Source organism: Pseudonaja textilis, chromosome Z, assembly GCF_049901715.1.
Source record: "Pseudonaja textilis isolate UNSWEBS1 chromosome Z, rPseTex1.2, whole genome shotgun sequence".
In the NCBI taxonomy this organism is placed as follows: Eukaryota; Metazoa; Chordata; class Lepidosauria; order Squamata; family Elapidae; genus Pseudonaja; species Pseudonaja textilis.
The window spans coordinates 95,031,770-95,051,521 of NC_142008.1; the positions used below are offsets into that span (position 1 = coordinate 95,031,770).

The 19,752-nt window shown below is 37.0% G+C and overlaps 2 protein-coding genes and 1 long non-coding RNA gene across 17 annotated transcripts in view; 1 reads left to right on the plus strand and 2 right to left on the minus strand.

Moving 5' to 3' along the window:
- The window catches only part of PRR29 (proline rich 29), a 614,550-nt gene extending 610,739 nt beyond the window's left edge, over positions 1 to 3,811 (minus strand). Inside the window, exon 1 of one of the 2 annotated variants that reach the window (XM_087918468.1) lies at positions 2,929 to 3,811. In XM_087918468.1, coding sequence (XP_087774594.1) covers positions 2,929 to 3,510 — 582 coding nt within the window. In that variant the 5' untranslated portion in view covers positions 3,511 to 3,811. The remainder of the gene's footprint in view (positions 1 to 2,928) is intronic. The other variant, XM_087918469.1, reaches the window with a different exon arrangement.
- A 71-nt stretch (positions 3,812 to 3,882) lies between these two features.
- LOC148124160 (uncharacterized) lies at positions 3,883 to 19,331 on the plus strand. The gene is made up of 3 exons (XR_015740465.1): positions 3,883 to 4,582; positions 8,085 to 8,273; positions 15,979 to 19,331. It is a non-coding gene; the product is annotated as an uncharacterized LOC148124160 (long non-coding RNA).
- The window catches only part of ATP6V0A1 (ATPase H+ transporting V0 subunit a1), a 49,462-nt gene continuing 47,711 nt past the window's right edge, over positions 18,002 to 19,752 (minus strand). For all 14 annotated transcript variants that reach the window (XM_026710886.2, XM_026710885.2, XM_087918463.1 and 11 more), the window contains one exon: positions 18,002 to 19,596. In XM_026710886.2, the coding sequence (XP_026566671.1) occupies positions 19,503 to 19,596 (94 nt within the window). In that variant the 3' untranslated portion in view covers positions 18,002 to 19,502. The remainder of the gene's footprint in view (positions 19,597 to 19,752) is intronic.

Here is a 19,752-nt window from a genome sequence, read left to right on the forward strand (position 1 = left end):
CTGATACTTGCTATCTAAAAGCTTACATTTTCAACCTCTTATGTATTTGATGACAATTTGAAATGAACTACTGAACAACAGATCTTTCACTTCCTGGTGAAAGTTTCTTTTCCTGGTGGTAAGTTTTACTCACTGAAAGCAACTCAACACTTTTTATCCAACTAGGCCCTATATATATGCTACCATGTTTTTCCTGGGAAAACATCAAAACGTGCATTTCTCTGCAATTTTTTCTTACTGCAGTTTCCAAGCAAATGCGCCCAATTCCTCCACATTAGTTTTGTTTTGTGTTTTTTTTAAGGTACAGATAGTTAGGAATATTGGAAAATTCACTTCTGATAAATATATACCCATAACAATAAACTTTCCATTTCTAGACTACAATTTAGAATTTATTATTTTATATCAATTTGCAATATTATTCTTCAGTAAAGGTCCATTAAACAGCGGCTTGTCAATGAATATGACTGTGATCCAAAGTTTTCATCCTGACAGCTTGCTCTTAACATATAGCTACAATCCTGTCTACATCACAACAGTGAGTTTCCAAACATCAGAAAAGTATAATATCCTCTTTCCATAACAACACGCCCATTGTCAGTAATCCCTATGTTTATTTTTTTTTAATCACATAATTTATTCCGAAGCCAGGTACTATGATGGAAAATCTAAATTACATTAAAAAGTCTACAATCTGAATCTAACTCAACTATGCAGTTTAAACATATAGCTGGATTGCTTCACAACAGACAGAAGCAATGTGCTTCATACTATACCAAGAAGGGCAAGAGTGGACCAATGGAGGAAATCTATATGAGCAAACAAAGCTTTTTAAAGAGTTGATCCTGCTAGATTTATCCTATTGAAGCAAATCGTTTTCTGTCTCAACCTTCTAATAAGGGACTCCTTATTTTACATGATATATTATAACAGGATATATGAAATGCCTTTACCTTATAGATATTCTAAATTCTGTACTGTTATGAATTAAGGCCAAACTGTTAATGTCTCCTTAATGTGTGATATAATTAAGACAAAACTTTCTTTGGGAAAAAAAACACTGCCTTAATCTGAAAACAAGGGGTTGGTAAATTTCAAAAAAATACTACATTTTTTTCAAACTCATCTCTTGGTGACTTTTACACAAGTCTGAGCAAAGAAGAAATTAAACTTTATTCCAATATTCACTGCCCATCACCTTCACTTATTTAACTTCTCCATTTCAGAATGCTGCAAAAAGCACACAAGAAAGCCAATAGGACAAAATAATTAGTATAGAAAATGTTTCTTTAAGCTAGTGCCCTCCATATGTGTTGTGACTTCAGATACAAAATTTTAAACCAGTTTGGACATTTGGATGACATAAAGTTGGTAAAGACTATCCTACTCATTTTTTTCCTATGTTGACTATTTTTTAAAAAATAGTCATCTTGGTTTTTCGATTCCGATCCTCATCTTTAATGTCGCAATTGGCCATAACTATGAAACATATCACTTCTTTTTTAGTTCCAAGCCTAGATCTATTTAATTTCTATGTTTATACATTATTTAGTTGCACCATTACTTAGCTTGGGATGATGTATGAAGCCAGTTAACTGAAAAATATTGTATTTACTATGTGTAGTTTGTCAAAATATTAATATTTTATACTTATTCTCATACTTCATTCACACACTTAAAAATCAACAATTGATGCTGCAATTATGAAATGATGAATGCATATGGCCTATGAGAACTGAAACAATACTTATCTTACAGTCTGCATCTTCATGTTGTTGTCCATTACACAACATTTAGAAGAAATGAAATAGAAAAGATCACTATATTTAGCATGGCATAGGCTCCATATTTCACTCCCTAATACTCATAAAACTCTACACTTCTTCTAGGCCACAAATTTAGTCTAGGTCACCAACACTAAATCACTACAGAGAAACATTGTCCTCAAGCTATCCAGTTTCAGAATATTGTGTAAGGATCTGGAAAAAACTTAATAGGAAATAATTGTTACCAAGAGTGAAAGGAATAAAATTATCTGTCAGGTTTCCAAGTGATGAATCCATTTTAAAAGGAAATAACAAAGTCCATCTTCAAAAAGATTTCTTTTATTTAGGAAAGCATCAAATTGGCAAAGTCCATGGTAATTCCAGATCTGACCCAACCTGGAATTACCCCACAATATTAGAAGTTAGAAACAACCCCCCAAAGTCACATTCTCCAATAGAAGTAATTCAACGTTGCTTGATGTCATAAATCTCCACCTCCAGGTGCCCAAGCACTTTCCCACAGGAAAAAAGATCACCTAACCATAACACTCTGTTTATCTCCACTCCTCCCCACTTAGGAGTGTGTCAAGCCCAAAACCCTTCCCCCCATTACTGCCACAGAGAAAATAAGAAAAAAGAATATATACTAAGACAAAATGGCTACACTTATGTCAATTTTGGGCTTGACAGGCTGCCCTCCCTCATTGGAAAAGAAACCCCTGCAATGACATAAAATACATTATGGCTTGACATTATTTAAGTTGTAAGTCCTTATCAACCGATGGGCTATATATGAACCATATCAACCAGAAAGTACTGTACTATTTCAGTATTGCTTTGTTGCCGATCATCATTCAGCAGCAAAATAAGCTAGTTTCCTTGAGGAAATCTCAATGCAATATCGTCATCAAGGGTCTGAACAGACCAATCTCTAAAGCTAGTTGAAATCTCCCAGGAAACAGTCCTCAATTCCTTAATTTAGGTTGACTTCCCATTTTAAATCTCCCAAATTTCCCACAAGGATATTAAGCATACTTCACTTCAGATCTGCTCTCTCACCAAGAGAAGCCAAGATAAATATAATTATCAATTCTAGGTACACCCCATTGTTACCGTAACATTATTAAGGTAATAAGAAAGTCAGTCTGTTCCTTATACTCACAGTTGTAAAATTCCTGTGGCTGCACTCCTGTCCCCGGAACTTACAGTACAACAGCATCTCTTTCATGTCATGGCCCACACGCCCTAGGAACTCACTCATGCTGAAGACCTTGGCTCGGTGGTGCTGAAAGTTGGTTTTCTCTTGCAATATAGCCAGGACTGTTGGGTCAGCAAGATGGGGGTGAAGGATTTGTAAATTCACATCCAGCAAAGCTAGAAGGTCACCAGCATGGTACAGATCATTGGTGGTGAGACGGGAGAAGCGGAAACCATTAAAGTTGCAGATGGTGACAGCTGGGAAGACCAAGCTGTTAGCAACGAGCCCATCCACCTTGGTAATATGCTGATAAGAAAAGTAGTAAATCACTCGCTCAGAGCTCTCTACCAAGAGGAGGCCCAGGGAAGCTATAAACGCTAGAGCCCATAGTGCCCGCCGCACAGTCATAGGTCCATAAACAAAGATATGGCGGATTCCATGTAGGGTTGAGGTGTTAGCAAAAATCTGGAGGCTGGAAGGCTGAAGGCTCCCTAGGCTTCCCTCACTGGTGCTGTCCTTCAAATCCATGGAGAAAGAATTGGTCATAAAAGTACCAATTCTATCCTCTGCCTGCAGCCAGCTTCTTGTATACTCCAGCCCTCACTCATGGGGTGAAAGAAGCAGTAGAGTCAGAAAGCATGCAAGGTAGCTATGTATGTGCGTTTCAGTAGCAGTTGGTGAGGTGCCTCCTGCGTGCTTCTCAGCAGCCTGGCAATGATGGGGGGGAGTGTTTATTTAAAATCCATTGCAACTCTATTGCTTGATTTCCTTGCTGCGATAAGGAGGGCTGGTTTTATTTAGGGAGACACCAAGGTGATGTGGAATAGATGTGGGTGGGAAGGCAAGAATCAGCCAATAGAAACAAAGCCCTCCCTCCCTCTCTCTCTCTCTCTCTCTCTCTCACACACACACACACACACACACACAAAATCTAGTGATGAAAAGTGTGTATATGTGCGTGTGTGTAAAGATAGGGTGAAATCTTTGCAGCAAGCAGTCCATCGGTTAACCAAATCTCAGCTTGCAATTCATCAGTTAGTATTTTACATTTAAAGAGCCTGCTGCCTTTAACACAGCAATATACTGCAGAACAGAGCTGAGGCTCTTAAAGGATCAACAGTAACCCCATCCCCCATGATTTTCTAGGCTGTTGGATTCCAGCATCTTTCCCTGCTCTCTCATCTCAGCCTGCATTCTTTTAACAGAAACCAGCTGGCAAATCTTAATCTGAGAATTGACAATTGAAGCCAAATGAAAGCAAAAGAACAAAACTCACAGGACAAAAGAGTTGAACATGACTAGGCTTAATACCACTGCAAAGCATCTGGGAAAGATTTGACATTTTCACCCTGAGCAGTTGTTCTTTCAAGAAAAGAGAGCAGCCAGGATTCAGTGCCAGGGATATTTGGCAGGAAATATTTGCCAGAAAAGGCATCAGTATTGCACTTCTCAGGAGCAAATAAGTTCCATTTTTCTGCCCTTTAATGGTTGCCATCAGTCTTGACAGAGTCATGTATTTTTCTACATCAGCATGCCTGCTTTTTTGCTTTCTCTCCATCTGAAGTCCAGGACTGATACATCTGAGAAACAGCAGAAGAGAAAAGTTAAAAGCATCAAGGTATGTTACAACCACAGGTTATTTCAGTTTCTACTAATAGTTATATATTGCAGAGAAATAGATGTCTTGAATTTGGTGAATTGCAGCATTTTTCATACAAAATAATTAGCAGTAATCCTAAACAAAATTTATGTCTGAAATTAAAGAGATAGAAAAATAATGGATGTTTAATATTTTAAACTGAGACCCAGCACTCCCGTGTGTGTGTCTGTGTCTGTGTGTTGTCTGTGTATGTGTATGTGTATGTGAGTGCATACCATCCCAACAATGAACACTCATAGTGAGATAGATATGGATATGTCTATGTATGTGTTTATACAAGCAATAATCCATCCAAATTTAAGCAGTTTAAAACTATAATTCTATACACATTTATCTAAGATTTTTCTGAGTAGATGTATGTAAGATTATATTATCAGGTTGCTAAAATGCAAGTCCTAAAAAACAGATATATTTTCTCTGAAAATATAGATGTATGTGGAGATATTTATTTTAATGGAGGCCTAGGTATTAATTTACTTATTAAGTAGAAAATTATGATAACTCAGCTGGATCATGTTTATATTGCTAAGATGAAGCATTCATGCACCAAAGTTAATAATGGTAAATTCTTTCATTTGTTGTTTTTTTATGCTATTTGTGCTATCTTTCAATATTTATTGTCAAATTTGTTCCAAACTTTTATTTAAATACTCATGGATTATCTTTCAAAATAATCCTATGAAGTGGGATCAGCAAGTGGGATAATAAATGGCCCAAGGTCAGCCCATCAACTTTAGAACTGAGTTGGAATTTTAAGCTAAATTGCACTTCACAGTCCAATATTCATTATACCAGAAATACTAGCTATTTAATAAGTTGTGAATGTGATTATCTGAATAAACACACTGCATATTTTTTCCTACTTCCATGATTTTTCCATGGTGCCGGAAGCAAAAGAAAACAGAATTTCAGCAGGGATAGATCATAATATTAGACAGGAAGGAGCTCTGCCACCTTTTATGTTTTAGTTTTTCCTTTTGCTCTATAGTGGAGTAGGGTTAAACGTTTTCACATTCTTCTAGACATCATCCTCATCAAGTATATAAAATATTTTTGGATATCTATGTTCAACAAAATCACCTTAAAATCTACTTTTTTATCTATTTTGCAATTTCTTATCAACATGTAATTTGGGACTTTGTTCCCCCCCTGCTATTTTACATTGAGCAGCATGCAATGGATATAGATGTCACTGCACAGATTTCACATGGTTTTTGTACATATTTAAAAGGTAAAGTCTTTCTTAAGCTCACCTCCTAAAGCTACTTGGATTGAGTTATATATTGTAGTTTAATTTAAGAACAATTTGAAAGTGATTTGTCCTTGCTTTCTTCTAGTGTGCCCATTCATCTGAAAATAATTTGTAATTCCATAAAAAAAATAATTTTAAACACTTATGTGGTATCTCAAAATCTATTTGAGACTACAAGTTCTTCATCAGTTTCTGTGGCTTCGTCTAGTGAGGCTTGGAACATGAGGTCAGTCTTAGCTAATAATTGCCTCTGTAAGTTTAGGTCTTTCAAACCCAAAACGAGTCCATTTCGCATTGCCTCTTGTAGATTACTAAATTCGCAGTCAGCTGCGACTTCTCTTAGTGTTGCAACAAAGTCATTGACTGTCTCACCTTCCTTTTGATCATTGCAGTAAAACTCATGTAGCTTAACTAATGTTGATGCTGTGGGCACATAGTGTGCTCAAAGCGTGGTCTGAAGCGTTGTCCAAGTTACTGTCTGTAAGTCTGTTGGTGGCGAGAGGGCTTTAACCATTTTGAAAATTTCTGGTCCATAGTAGCTTAGGAAAAGTGCTCTTTTCCTATTGTCCAATAATCCCAGAAGATCATTTGCTTCCATGAACATCTGAAATCGATCCATATACGATTTCCAATCTTCTTTAGCTGGTTTGTATGGAGCTGGTGGGAAGGGTGTGGTCATCTTGGAATGGCCAATGCAAACTCTTGACTTACTGCGATGATGGCTGATGCCATGAGGATGCCCAATTCAATTCAGCTCCTTTGTCCTTTGTTCTCTTCACATCCCACCTTCATCACCAATGTTGAGTGTGGGTCGAGGGAAGAGGCAGGACTCTCAGCTAGTGACAAACAGCTCTTTGTTTATTCTCAACTTGGTGAGAGGAGGGGATGATGTTCCAGAGAGCAGGAGCAGAGACAGAAAAGGCTCTCCTTCTGGACCCTGCATGAACATTCAAAGGAAAAGAGCAATATAAAATTAAAAAAAACTAAATCAAATTATGAGACTAAAGCTTTTTTCATTACAGTACATTATTACTACAGTAACTACTTATGAAATTACTACTGTAGTTACTTATGAAAGCTCTGCTTTTTGTGCCTAGCAATTTCTTTTTCCAAATGTTTTAAAACAGCTTTGATAATGTTTTTAAATATAGTTTCTGTTTCTATTATCCAACAATAATCTTATTTACTCATTCCCAAGGTTCCTGAGGCCACCAGATAGCAAACAACATGATGAGCAAGAGGAATTCAGAAAGTCCCACCCTCTCTCTTTCATTGGTCAATTTAAGGACAGGAAAAGACCTGCCCCTTTTTACATCTGTCTGTCACAGAAAACTCTTTGCTTTAATTAGCCAAAGCTGTTGAGAAGGAAGCTTCAAATGCAGAAATAGGAAACAGGAAATTTTTACAGCAACTAAAATTGACCTCATATTAAAACAGCTCTTATAGCCTTTTAAAAGCGGAGGGGGGTGGTATTCAGGCTGGAATCCTTCTTGTTTCCCCTCCATTTTAGAATTCGTTAAGAACAGGAGATGGCAGAGTTTAGTTCGGATCTCACACATTTTTGATCAAAACACTAACTCATCAGTTTTTATAATTACAATACTTAGAGAGGGAAGTAAAGTAAAGGCCAGCCATACTTACACCAAGATTCATTGAAGGATGAATCTCCTTTTGAGACCTACAAAATTAATATGAAGAAGACATGTATTATTTTAATTAGTATTTTTTAATTACAAAGACGGGCAAGTCATGATCACTTTAAACACTCAGAACTCAGACCCTATTGAAAATAGAAGAGCCTAGCTTTCCTTTTGCATCTAACTCTACATAACACTGAGGAAAACAATATTTTAGGCCCAGCCTGAAGCCAAGCAAAAGAGCAGCTGATTCATAGCTCACACTTACCTCATGCTGTCCCAGACAGTGTATGATAGCACATTACATATTTTAATGAAAGATAACTGCCATATGTATGTAAATATATACAATGACTGACCATAAATCATATACTCTAAACATGTTAAATGCAAATAGAAATGTTTTGGGTATGTCTTTTAGTGCGATTCGGAGCTGCCTCTGTTAACAGGCAAAGAGAAGCAAGCATCACAGGCAAGAAATGAGGGGGGAAATTGATGGTGCAGCTGGGAAATTTTAAATTCTGGACTGAATATGGACATATTGTGTCTTTTTCCTTCTTCACTAAACCAGGTATGGGCAAGGTCAGAGCATGACATATCTGGCCCATGGGCTGCAAGTTTGACAGGATCCAAATGACCAGCGGTCTGCAAGGAATATAAATCCTTCCATTCCCCACTATCCTGTCAGAGCTGAAGAAGCTTCTTGGATGAGAAGCAAAATGTCTTCAAAGAACAAACAAGAAAGTCCAGTTGCCTCCAGGTAAATCACCTTTGGGACAACCATGACCTAGATGACTGAAAATCACTACAGACTTCAGTATTTTATAGAAAATCTGGAAAACCTATTATAATTTGTAATGATAATACTAGATAATACTTCCTCACCCTGAGCCAGGATGAGGAAGCATAAATATGCTTTGGGTTGGGGTACCCTACATGCAATGAATAGCCTTCAGGTTTAATTAACACATACCTCAAAAATTATGCTTGGTGCAGTACAGTAACAGAATTTGCAGAGAAAAGCTGCAGTTGCAATACATGAGCAACAGGTGGCAGCAAAATCAGAGAAATAGCGCTTCCTTAAGAAACAAGGCAGTGAAACTGCAGAGCAGGATTTCTGAATCATTTCCAATCCTTTTACCAGAAGAGGCTAGAGAAGACATCTGTATTTTCTTTGGGGAAGATGTTGGCAAGGTGTGTACATTTTCTCCTCATGAAACAACCAGAGTGTGGCATACAGCCTGTCTCTGTGTATAGCAATGGTATGTAGACAACATTAAAAGTGAGGTTGCTTCCAAGTGTGTGAATTAGAGGGAGTATATTCAGGGTGTGTAAACATGAGTTTTGTCTGTATTATTCTGTTTTCACTAGTGCTGTGTCTGTGTGCGCAAGTAGGTGTTAAGGATGAGCTGCATTTGCTCTACTGTGGGTCCTCTAACATGTGGGAAAGGGGGTGAGAAGGAAACAAGGTGCTCTCCATCTGTTTCTCTCATAGAGAAGCATTGGGATTTTTCTTCTTCAATTTTCTCTGTAGTCTCCAGTCAGAGCTGCTCTGTCTTTCATCTTGATTGTCCTTTTACCAGCTTTCCCCAAATTTGGTGCTGTTCTGGTTTCAGTTATTACTGGTATGAAGAGAACTTAAACTCCTCCAATATCATTTCTTTCCAACTTCCCATTGGGCTGGAAATAATTTTAAAAGGACAAAGGAAACAAAATGACATTCTCAAATCAGGCTCAACATCTACTGATTATATATATACATACATCCTGCTGGACAATGTGCCTTTGAGTCCCAATGTAATCTAGTTTACAGCCCTGGAATTCCCAAATAACCCCCACCTCATCCCAATGCTAAAACAATCCCTGCTTACTTTTTTACTCACCAGCCAATGTCAATTAAGTACAATCAAGCTGAGGCAGAACAAATTAGGCCTGTAAGTAATAACTTGATCATACACCATGATTGGTTGAGGAGTGGCACTGTCTAAAATAGATGATGACATTTGCTCTGAAAGTGTTCAGTTTTTATTTATTTATTTTCCTCAAGGCTCTTTTCTGGAGAGGTTTAACTCATTAAACCCGTTAGAATTCTTTCTGGAAGCTTCTCTCCTAGCAAGGAACACAGCGCTTTTATTGCATGTACACATGTGAACTTAGAAAAGCATAAAAAGTTGGCTAGGCAACATCAGGTTACAGGCTAGTATATATATAAAACATGACTACTTGCCATTGTTAGTTATCCATTTGGTTTATCCTCTTATACTATAATTTCAAATTGAATAGTGTCATCTTTTGTGGAATGCTCTACCTTTCCTTTTACCTCTGAACAATTATTACCCAATTTCTTTAGAAGGTGTCAGAAAACAGAAGATGGAGGAAACATCCTACTCAGTTTCTTCACATAATGTATAATGTTATACACCTCTGCTTCAGGCCAAGGCAGAACTCACAAGTCTCCTGGTTCCGAGCCTGATGCCTTAACCACTTTTTCAAATTTGTTCTCAGAGCATTATATACAAAGGGCATATTTCATTTTCAAACACAACTCTTCTTTTGATCTTCCAAATATCAACTTTCTCCCATTCTGTTCTATTTTCAGCACACTGTCTTGTTCAAAGTGGGAAGACAGACAAGCAAATGGAGAAAGTTCTTAGCTCCCTTTTTTCAGCTGAAAATCATAAAAAAGAATATTAAGCTGATCAATTGGAATTTTAAAGCAAATACTGTAGCAAATTTTATTTTTAATAACAATTGTTTAAAAGTGATCCACCCTCTTTTATAATAACTGCTGCAACCCCCTTCAACTGGTCCTGGCAAAGGCCATTTTAAGATCCCTTTATCCATTATTTGATAATTCAATTTTTAATCTTTCATTCTCTAGGGAATAATAAACATAATGCTGCCACAACAGAGGGATTTTATAGTGTCAAATAATATATTAAAGGTCAAGATGCACTTTATTAATAGTTAAGACTGCTTTATAAACAAATAATATTCATTTATAAAACAAAATACAGTACAAAACTAATTTTAAAATCACACATTGGATATTAAAGAAAAACCAAGGACAAATACAGTTATGAATATTACAAATATTTTGCTAAAAATACTGAAAAATGAGCATAGAGCTTTTCCAAATAAAAATCTAACATCTAGGGGCATCAGAGGTGAAAGAAAATATATATATATATATATATATATATATATATATATATATATATATATATATATATATATATATATATATATATATATATATATATATAATTTCTATATATGACTAACATAAAATAAGTAGCGATGGTAAATGAAAATTCTATGAATGATCAGGATATAAATGAATGGAAATGAAATACTTTTAAGAATTAGGCGGTTAAAATAGGAATTGGTTGAAAGAATGAAGGCTATTGAGGAAAAGCAAGACGCTGGAAAATACAAAATTAACAAGCAATTTGCTGTTACCACCTTAACCAATGTTCTTCAAACATTCCTGTTCAGTTGAGACTGAACTAGCCAAACCACAGAGAGCTGAATAAACCATTGTGTAAGATTCAGCTGGCTTTCCCCAAGCACTTCCATCAAGTAGCCCCTAATAAAATATGATTACATAATTGATATCTTATTCATTTCAGTTTTCTTTCCCACCAACCATGAATGGATTCCATGTATAGGGAGAAAGTAGATGGAAAAAGCTTAAATGACTGCCACAAAGCTTCAGGAAATCCAAATTTAATTCTAATTGTTTCAGGATGAATTCATTTTACAAATGAAAGGTATTTGGGACAATAGGCATATCTGGAATTTCAAACAATAGAATGGAATGGAATAGAAATAATAGAAATAGACGAGAAATAGAAGAGAAGAGAATAGAACAGAAGAGAATAATAGAGCACTCTTCATTGGCCAAGTATGATTGGACACACAAGAAATTTGTCTCTGATACATACAAACAACAAAGTAATATAATCGTAAGATACCAGTAGGAGGCAATAGGAACTATGAGAAATATAATAGTAATATGGCCCTAGAACATGGGTAAATATTCTTAGATATAAGACACTGCTGAGGGAATTTTGGGGTATAAGACAGTGCTCTATTCATCAGAGTGATGGCATGGGGGTGGGCAGTCTGTGTGTCTTGTTTTGTCTTCCACGCCCTATAGCGGCATCCCAAGGCGGGGAGTTGAAATAGTTTATGTTCAGGATGTGAAAGGTCTGTAGATATTTTCTCAGCCCTCTTTCTGGCTTACGCAGTATACTGGTCCTCAATGGAAGGCAGGCTGGTTGCAATGGGTTTTTTTTTTCTGCAGTCCTAACTATCTGTTGTTATAGAACTTCAAATGACAGATTCAATAATAGTTCTGTAGAACTGCAGATCCTTGGGCAATGGGAACTTTCAGAATTGGTGCAGGGAGAACATTCTTTGCTGTGCCGTTTTAATGATGGTGCTAATGTTAGGTATCCAGTTCAAGTCCTGGGAGATTATAGAACCCAGAAACTTGAAGGTCTCTGCTGTTGATTCTGCATTGCATAATATTGTAAGAGGTGGTAGAATAGGAGGGCTCCTCCTATAATCTATTATCATCTCTACAGTTTTAAATATGTTCAGTTCTAGATTGTTCTGGTTGTGACACAGGACCAGTTGCTCAACCACCTGTCTGTATATTATTACTGTATTATATGATTATGCTATATTTTCCTTATGTATTACATTTACATCCTGTAATTTAGGAAATGTTGGCTCAAATATACCCTGTGAGTTCCATGATGTATATTCACAAAATAACTGCCACTATCAGAAAAACCAATCACATCTTTTTATTTTCTAATAGTTATGGGGCTTGTCTTGGGTCCAGGAACATTCTTAGAAATAAAGAAGATGCTGAATATTGTGCTTTGTTTTCCATTAGTTTTTAATTAAAACAATATTTTGGTGGCATGGAGCCTGTAAATTGCCAAAAAACCTCCCTATAGGAACAGTGCCATTCCCCATGTTGCCTGCATTAGCTTAGAAGAAATATCATGTCTCATCACAGAACCCCAATTTGACTTGGGATTCAGCCAAATAAAATATATACACCCTTCCTAGAGGCATAATCAAAATTTAATCTTGTTCCCCCACAGGGCTCAAATTTTAAGCAACCAACTACTTTTCTTTTCATCATGGAGCTCTTTTCTTACCCCACTTTTCCAACACCTGTTTGAGTATGTTATTTAAAAATATGCGGGGGGGGGAGGGGGGGCAAATTATCATTTGGATTTGCCAGAAAAGGATGGTGAACTAAAGCGATGGGGTCAGAGCATTGTGTATGTGAGAAACTCCCACAAAATAGATAGATGACAGATAGATATAGAGAAATTCATGAGGGAGAGAGGAAGAGAGAGAGAGAGAAAGAATCAATTTTATTTTTATAAAAGAGATACAGTACTTGTCCTTCATGGATTTGACTGGTGCCTTTCTGCCAGTCTGGGCATCAGAAATGGAAGTGAATAGCAACTGTGAAATTATTCACTGAAATCAGCAGACACAAGCAGGCAGTAGTAGTCAGTTCAGTTCAGCTTCCCGATAATTTCACGTACCTTGTCAGTTGTTCCTGCCCTCCCACTTCCCTCAGAATGTGTCAACAATCACCCACAGGTTTACACCCACTCACCCCAGTGATAAATTTCCTTTTTTTTAAGGTACTGGAAGTCTAGCCTTTCTGAAAGCTGCTGTTTCTGATTCTCTTTAGAAATGGTAATGACTCACTGGATAATTCAGAGGTGCTCTTGATTTATATTATAACATGCATTAACTGCAAACTTGTCTTATAATTACCAAATTGTTTCTTTTGTTAGAAACTTTTGTAAAGCACAGAAGCCACTGTCCCAAGTATTTGCAATATAAGATTGGCAACAATAGGTATAAAAATAGAAAAAAAATTGTTCCAGAGAAGTAAAAAATTTATATGAGACAGACTGCAAGCAGAATTCATCATATTATGTCAACAATCCTGTAAAGGGAGAAACCTGAAAAATAAGGCATGAGGGAAGATAATTAAAAATAAAGCCCAAGGCTCAACAGAGAGCAACAGAACAGACAATAAATAATATTGGCCTAGATCCTGATATAAAGCCTCCAATGAAATCAAAGGGAGTTGAGCTTATTATATACAACCCATTTGTTGGGTTCATTCAACATAGTTAATTCAGGTTACACAACCAACTGTTGTATTTATTTAAACATTACAGCCAAATATAACATATTATGGCTTAACCTAGAAGTCTGCTGCATCAGCATATCAAGACTGTGGCATGATACACTGAATCCCTGACTACCCATTCCCATTTTACAGTCTTGTCTCATGTATTGAAAGAGAAAATTTTATTTCTGAAACCATTTTTGAAAGAGATTTAAGCGCACATCCTCTTCACAGCATCACTTTCCTAAGCTTTAAAAAAAAGTTCTAGTGTTCAATAGAAATATTACAGCTTACCTTTAAATAGGATTAATTCTGGGAAGGAAAAAATAATTGGATTAATATGTAGCAGCAAATACAGAACATCTTTTTGTATTTAAAAAAAAATAAAACACATTTATTATGACAGAAAGATATATGAAAAAGAGAGAGAGAGAGAGCATGTGCAAAGTCAAGATTTGTTATAATCCATTTTTGGTCATTACAAATAAATGAATCAGTATATCAACTATATTAAAGGTTAAAACAAATGTATTTATTTATCTTTCATGGAATGGGAGGATTTGATGCTGCTAAGTTGGACTGTCCAGCCTTGGGATGCAAGGTTTGTCTACTCAGCATATTCGGGGGGAAATTGGCAGAGCCAGGACTTGAAAAAAAAAAAACTTGTGGTGTAGCCAGCTCAAGGTTCAGAAGCAATGGCTGGGGGTGTCAAAATAAGAAGCCCAAGCCTATTGCTGCCTGTCTGCCATCCGCCCCATCCCTCGCTGCAGCCGAACTGCCGATTCAGCATTTGGGGCAGACCCAACCTATTGTCACCACCTTCTGAAAGCCCATTCATTCATCTGGCTCTCCATCCAGCACCCACAATGACTTTTCCTTGCAGCAACTTTCTGGTGTCAAGATGTCCTGCAAAGAAATGGCAGTACTGAGTTGGCAGAGGAGGGTTGGCGGTAGTGAAGCTGCCCCTTGCTGGCTGAGCTAGCAGTATCAAGTCATCATAGACCCTACCTATCAGGTCTGGGGCAGGATTATTTCAAATTGGAGCACTTGCCCAAAATTCTGATTTCAATGTATAAATTGCTTTGCACAGACTAATATTCCACTACAGATTGTCCTCGACTTACAACCACAATTATATTCAAAATTTCTGTTGCTAAGTGAGACATTAGTTAAGTGAGCTTTGCCCATTATGCTACTTTTCTTGCCATAGTTGTTAAGTGAATCACTGCAGGTGTTAAGTTAGTAACATAGTTGTTAAGTGAATCTGGCTTCCCTAATAACTTTGTCAGAAAATCCTATGATTCCAGGACATTGCAACTATCATAAATATGACTCAGTTGTCAAGCATCTGAATTTTGATCAGGTGAATATGGGGGTGCTGTAATGGTCCTAAGTGTGAAAAATGATTATAAATCTTTTTTTTCCCCAGTGACGTTGTAACTTTAAATGATCACTAAATAAATGTTGTAAGTCGACTATAGCTAAGCATGACTCTCAGCCTCTACTAGAGGATTACTCGCAAATTAAAAGTCATTTACAGGTTTCATAGTTACTTGGTTTATTCCAGTATTTCATCCTGAGTGACAAGAACAGATCAAACCCGATCAAAGTTAGCTCTGAGAGCCTCTGAGCATTTAATATACCCTTGTTAATCCAGCCCCTCCCAGCTGTTCCCGCCTGCCTAACATCTGCCATAGTATCTAACACCCTGCACCTACATCCCATGCCTGTTTCTTGTTGCCTAGCCCTATGCTTGTGTTTTCCCTGTATTCATCCACCCTCACTTCTTGTTCCATTCCCACCTATCCGTTCCCCCAATGTGTGTGGTGTTCTCAGCAGGTCCTTTTCTAGCCCAGCTATCCAGTCACTCCCCCTTTCAGGTTTGTTCCGATCTTCGCGATCTGCATGGTCGTCTGGGAGGCTGGTAAGTTGCCCACGAGATCGGCAGTGGCGATCTAGGAGGCTGGTAGGATCGACGAGAGTGACTATCCGGGAGGCTGGTAATGCCATTATCCATAATTGCAGCAGTGCTCCATCCGACACGCTGGCTGGTCCCTCTGATGTGTCAAGCTCCAGATTGGGCGGCAAGCCCAGTTGGACTGCGGAGCCTGACAGTGACAAGCCTATTTACCAAATGATCTCATCTTTCCCAAGAACCAGCTTATGGCCTACAAACTGTGTCCCACTGGCCCTTTTTCTTGCAGCCTAGGTAATGGGTAATGAGTAATAGATTCAAAGAGTGTTTGACAAGCAAGTCCTAAACCGGGATTGTTTTTCTCCACAGGAACAGAATGAAGCATAAGAGCGTCCATTCCAATCATAGCCTACCAACAAATTCTTCCAGAAGCTGCAATTGATCTATTAATAGCAAGAGTCATATCTTTTTATTTCTCTGGAGAACTAAAATATCCCCGAGATGGATAATTGTGAACTAAGAATGAAGCAATTTAGGTTATGACAGAGCAAAAAAGGCTTAAAGCTCATGTGATTTCAAGAACTGGTTCCTGGCACTCTCTTGCAACAGAACATGTCGCAACAGAACAAGCATATATATTGAAATGTTTGCTGTCTCATCCTTTTTAAAAACATAGGCTTCTGACTGGTTGCAAAATTCACTCTGTCCTCTCTAAACCATGTACAAGTAAATACCCACTGTTCCCTCTAAACCATGTACGAATATCTTGCCAACCATTTTGAAACACCAGAATATTCAAATTATGCCAGACAAATCTGATCAATGGAGATCTTTTGAAGCACACACTGAGAGCAGCCAAGCTGTATTAATAGAAAAAGGAGACAGCTCTGCATGCCTTCGAACTCTATCCCTCTCAACTGATTTACTGATTCCCATATAGACTGCTCCAGTTTGCAAATAACTGATTTAATGTGATATTAACACAGATCAATTTTCAGCCTGATAACTGGGTAATTCTGGGAGTTGAAGTCCTCACATCTCAAAGTTGCCAAGTTGAAAAATGTTGACACAGACGGCCTTAAAGCATTTTATTAAAATGAACACACTCCTGTGAACAAGACTTCATAAGATACATGGACAATGTCATCCACATCTGTCCCTAAGCAACTGCTATCTAGACATATAATCTACCGCTTCTGTAGGATGTTTAATTTCCATTGGATAGGCTGGCTTTTTGACTCCATTTTATACTTTAACAGCAATATTTGTTGTTCATTTCTTTTTTGATTTAAGACATTAAAGCACAGCTTCTTTTGGGAAATTGTGCACATACCTTTGAGTTGAAAATGGTCAGATTGATCCTCCTATAGCTAAGCAAAAATAGAAGGAAATGCTTTATTAAGGACTAGAGATATAAAGTTGCAGTCACTGCTATTGTACAAGCCTTCTTCAAATCTCTCCAAAGTGTGGTACTCTCCAATATGGACATCAATTCCTACAATTCCCTATTCAGAATTGTCATTGCTGAGAATTTTGGGAATTAAAATCCATAAATTTGCTTAGGAAAGACTGGCATTTACTTTTGGTGAGGTTCAATCCCAGCAAAAATTTTATCATGTTGGAATTTATCCTGGAAGATTAAAGAGACAGAGCCCATAGACTAGCATGGGTCACAAAAGGCAGCAGAGTCAAATGTATGGATCTAATAATTCAATGAAAATGAAGAATCTGGTATTAATAAAAGAGATGGGAACATGAGGCAGCTTCAAACTGGAGTATTTCAGAATTCTGAAATATAGAACTGACATGGTGTAAGGGCTTTGATGCTGAAATGGCACTGAGGAGGCCTAGATTTAAATTCCACTCTTGGCCATGAAATCTCACTGGACGACTACTAATTATTTTAGCCCTTCCTACTGTGCAGGTTTGTTTTGCAGAGGAAAATAAAAGGAGGAAGCACTATGTGTGCTGCCCCAGCTCATGAAAAAAAAAGGAGAAATATATATCAAATAAATAAATTTCCCAAGAGTTAGTTTGTTTAAAGAAAACTTTTTCACTTTTGTGGGTGGAAAGTTGTGGGTTGAAGTTTTATAAGCAAAGGGATAGCAGAATTAAACTACTACTCTGATTGTAGTGGATGGGATTGGACTTCAGCATAATTGAAGGGGAATCATCATAGTGAAACACCAAACCTGAATACATCCCAAAGATTAAAACAGCAACAACAATAAAAAAGAACTTTACCTAGTAACTGATTCCAGAATTTAGCTTTTGGAATTACCTGTTTTATAGTATTTTTTTTTCTATGTTCCTAAATTTGTGTTCACTCTCTTCTCTTAATCTCCCTCATCCATCCCATCCCCCAAATTAAAAAAACACAAGACATTACAGGTGACTTCAACTGTTTTAATACATAACAACAATTAGTTGATGAGGAAAATACGGAAAACTTTACTGCATATTATAGTTGTCAAAACGGTTTTTTTTTTTGCATTTTACACAATAGCAACAGCTATAATTTCAGTTTCCAATAAAAAGTGTTGATTTTACACCCTCTTGTAAGGTTAACACATCAAATCAAAGATCACTCTTTAAATGCCAATGAAGTGCCCTGAAGCCTGCACGTGAAAGATTTTCAAAAAAGTGCACATTTATTTAACACAACACAACACGACACCCACAGCATAAATTTACATCTTACAGAGGCATACAATGCTAGATTCATTGCTGTATCTAAACACACACAAACAGAAGGCAGATGTTACCCTCAAGCAATTCCTATTTTCAAGGCGAATCTGTCCTAAAAACATATATATTGCTACTACTGCTCCTGTAAAGTTACCACACTCCCTTGAATTGTTCAGCTCTAGATGTGCCAAGAGTAGCCAAGTTTTTCCTTACAGCAGTAATATATGTCAAGGTCATGTGAGAATGGAGGTGAAAGATTCTGAGTTTTCAGCTCAGAGCTTTAGCCAGTGTTATTAAATGTTTTATTAATTAATCAATCATGTAGAGCAAAACAGAGTCCAGCTATAACAGGGTAAGCAAGTAAGCTGCTCCTCTGCCTTCTCTTTTCATCTAGGAAAAGAAATTTCTGACAATACCAAAATGCAAAGGGTTTTTTTTTGGGGGATTTTCTAGTTTACGCTTCAAATGTTACCAAAAATATGGTTTTCAGGGATTAAAATTACATTTAAAATATGGAAAAAGTCCTGCACAGAGGCAGATGCTTAAAATATCTGTCAAATGATAGTGAAGGTTTTTTCTGGTACATTGTCATCCCTTTGATTTATGATTTAACTGAGAAAAAAATACAGGGATGCTAGCATTTAAGCAGGTTACTGCAAACAAGACTGTTTTTTCGATTACAACTTTTGTACTTAGCAAATTTAATCTGTAGGAAATATAAATGTCCTTTTGAAAGTCTAAACGAAAGTGTGTTGGATGGATGAATAATCGAGCCCCCTTTAATCATCAAGTTGTCAGAACAAATGTATGCAATATAGGTGTTTCCCCAAATCTGAAGTAATAGGACTAGAAACATGGATTTTTTTTTTCTTTTAGACACCATGGTTTTGGGGAACAAGACAACTTCAGATCACCAGGACATCCTTCTCAATGATCACAAACGTTCCTCTGTCAGCACTTGTGGTATAAAACCAAGGACTTATCTAAAACTTGCCCAAAGTACAGTTTAATTTTGCTAGCAATTCCCCCACCCCTGAAATTCTCTGAGTATCCTCTTAGGATTTTCTTCCTTCAATAAAAACTTTAAATGAATAAAATCAAATTATTATCACTAGAATATTATGGACACAATGGAAAACTAGACACACATGCAGTAAAGGTCTGGATTTAGTGTCACACTTCCAGGTATTATGTCTCCAAGATGATTATTCATCAAATTTCCCATCACGGATACTGTCAAATGAGAAAGGGAGAAACTTGAACCCGGTACCCATGTAGAATTTATTCTGGAATTCCACCCTGTAAGAAAAAGACAGATGAAAAGCACTCATTAGTTGCCCACTATCTTATATATTAGAAATTTCTTTAAGAATCCAAAGTAGTACTGACATTTTATTTCCTAAACAGAAAGTAATCATTTAGCAACTGCATTGGATAGCACCATTCAGAATATGA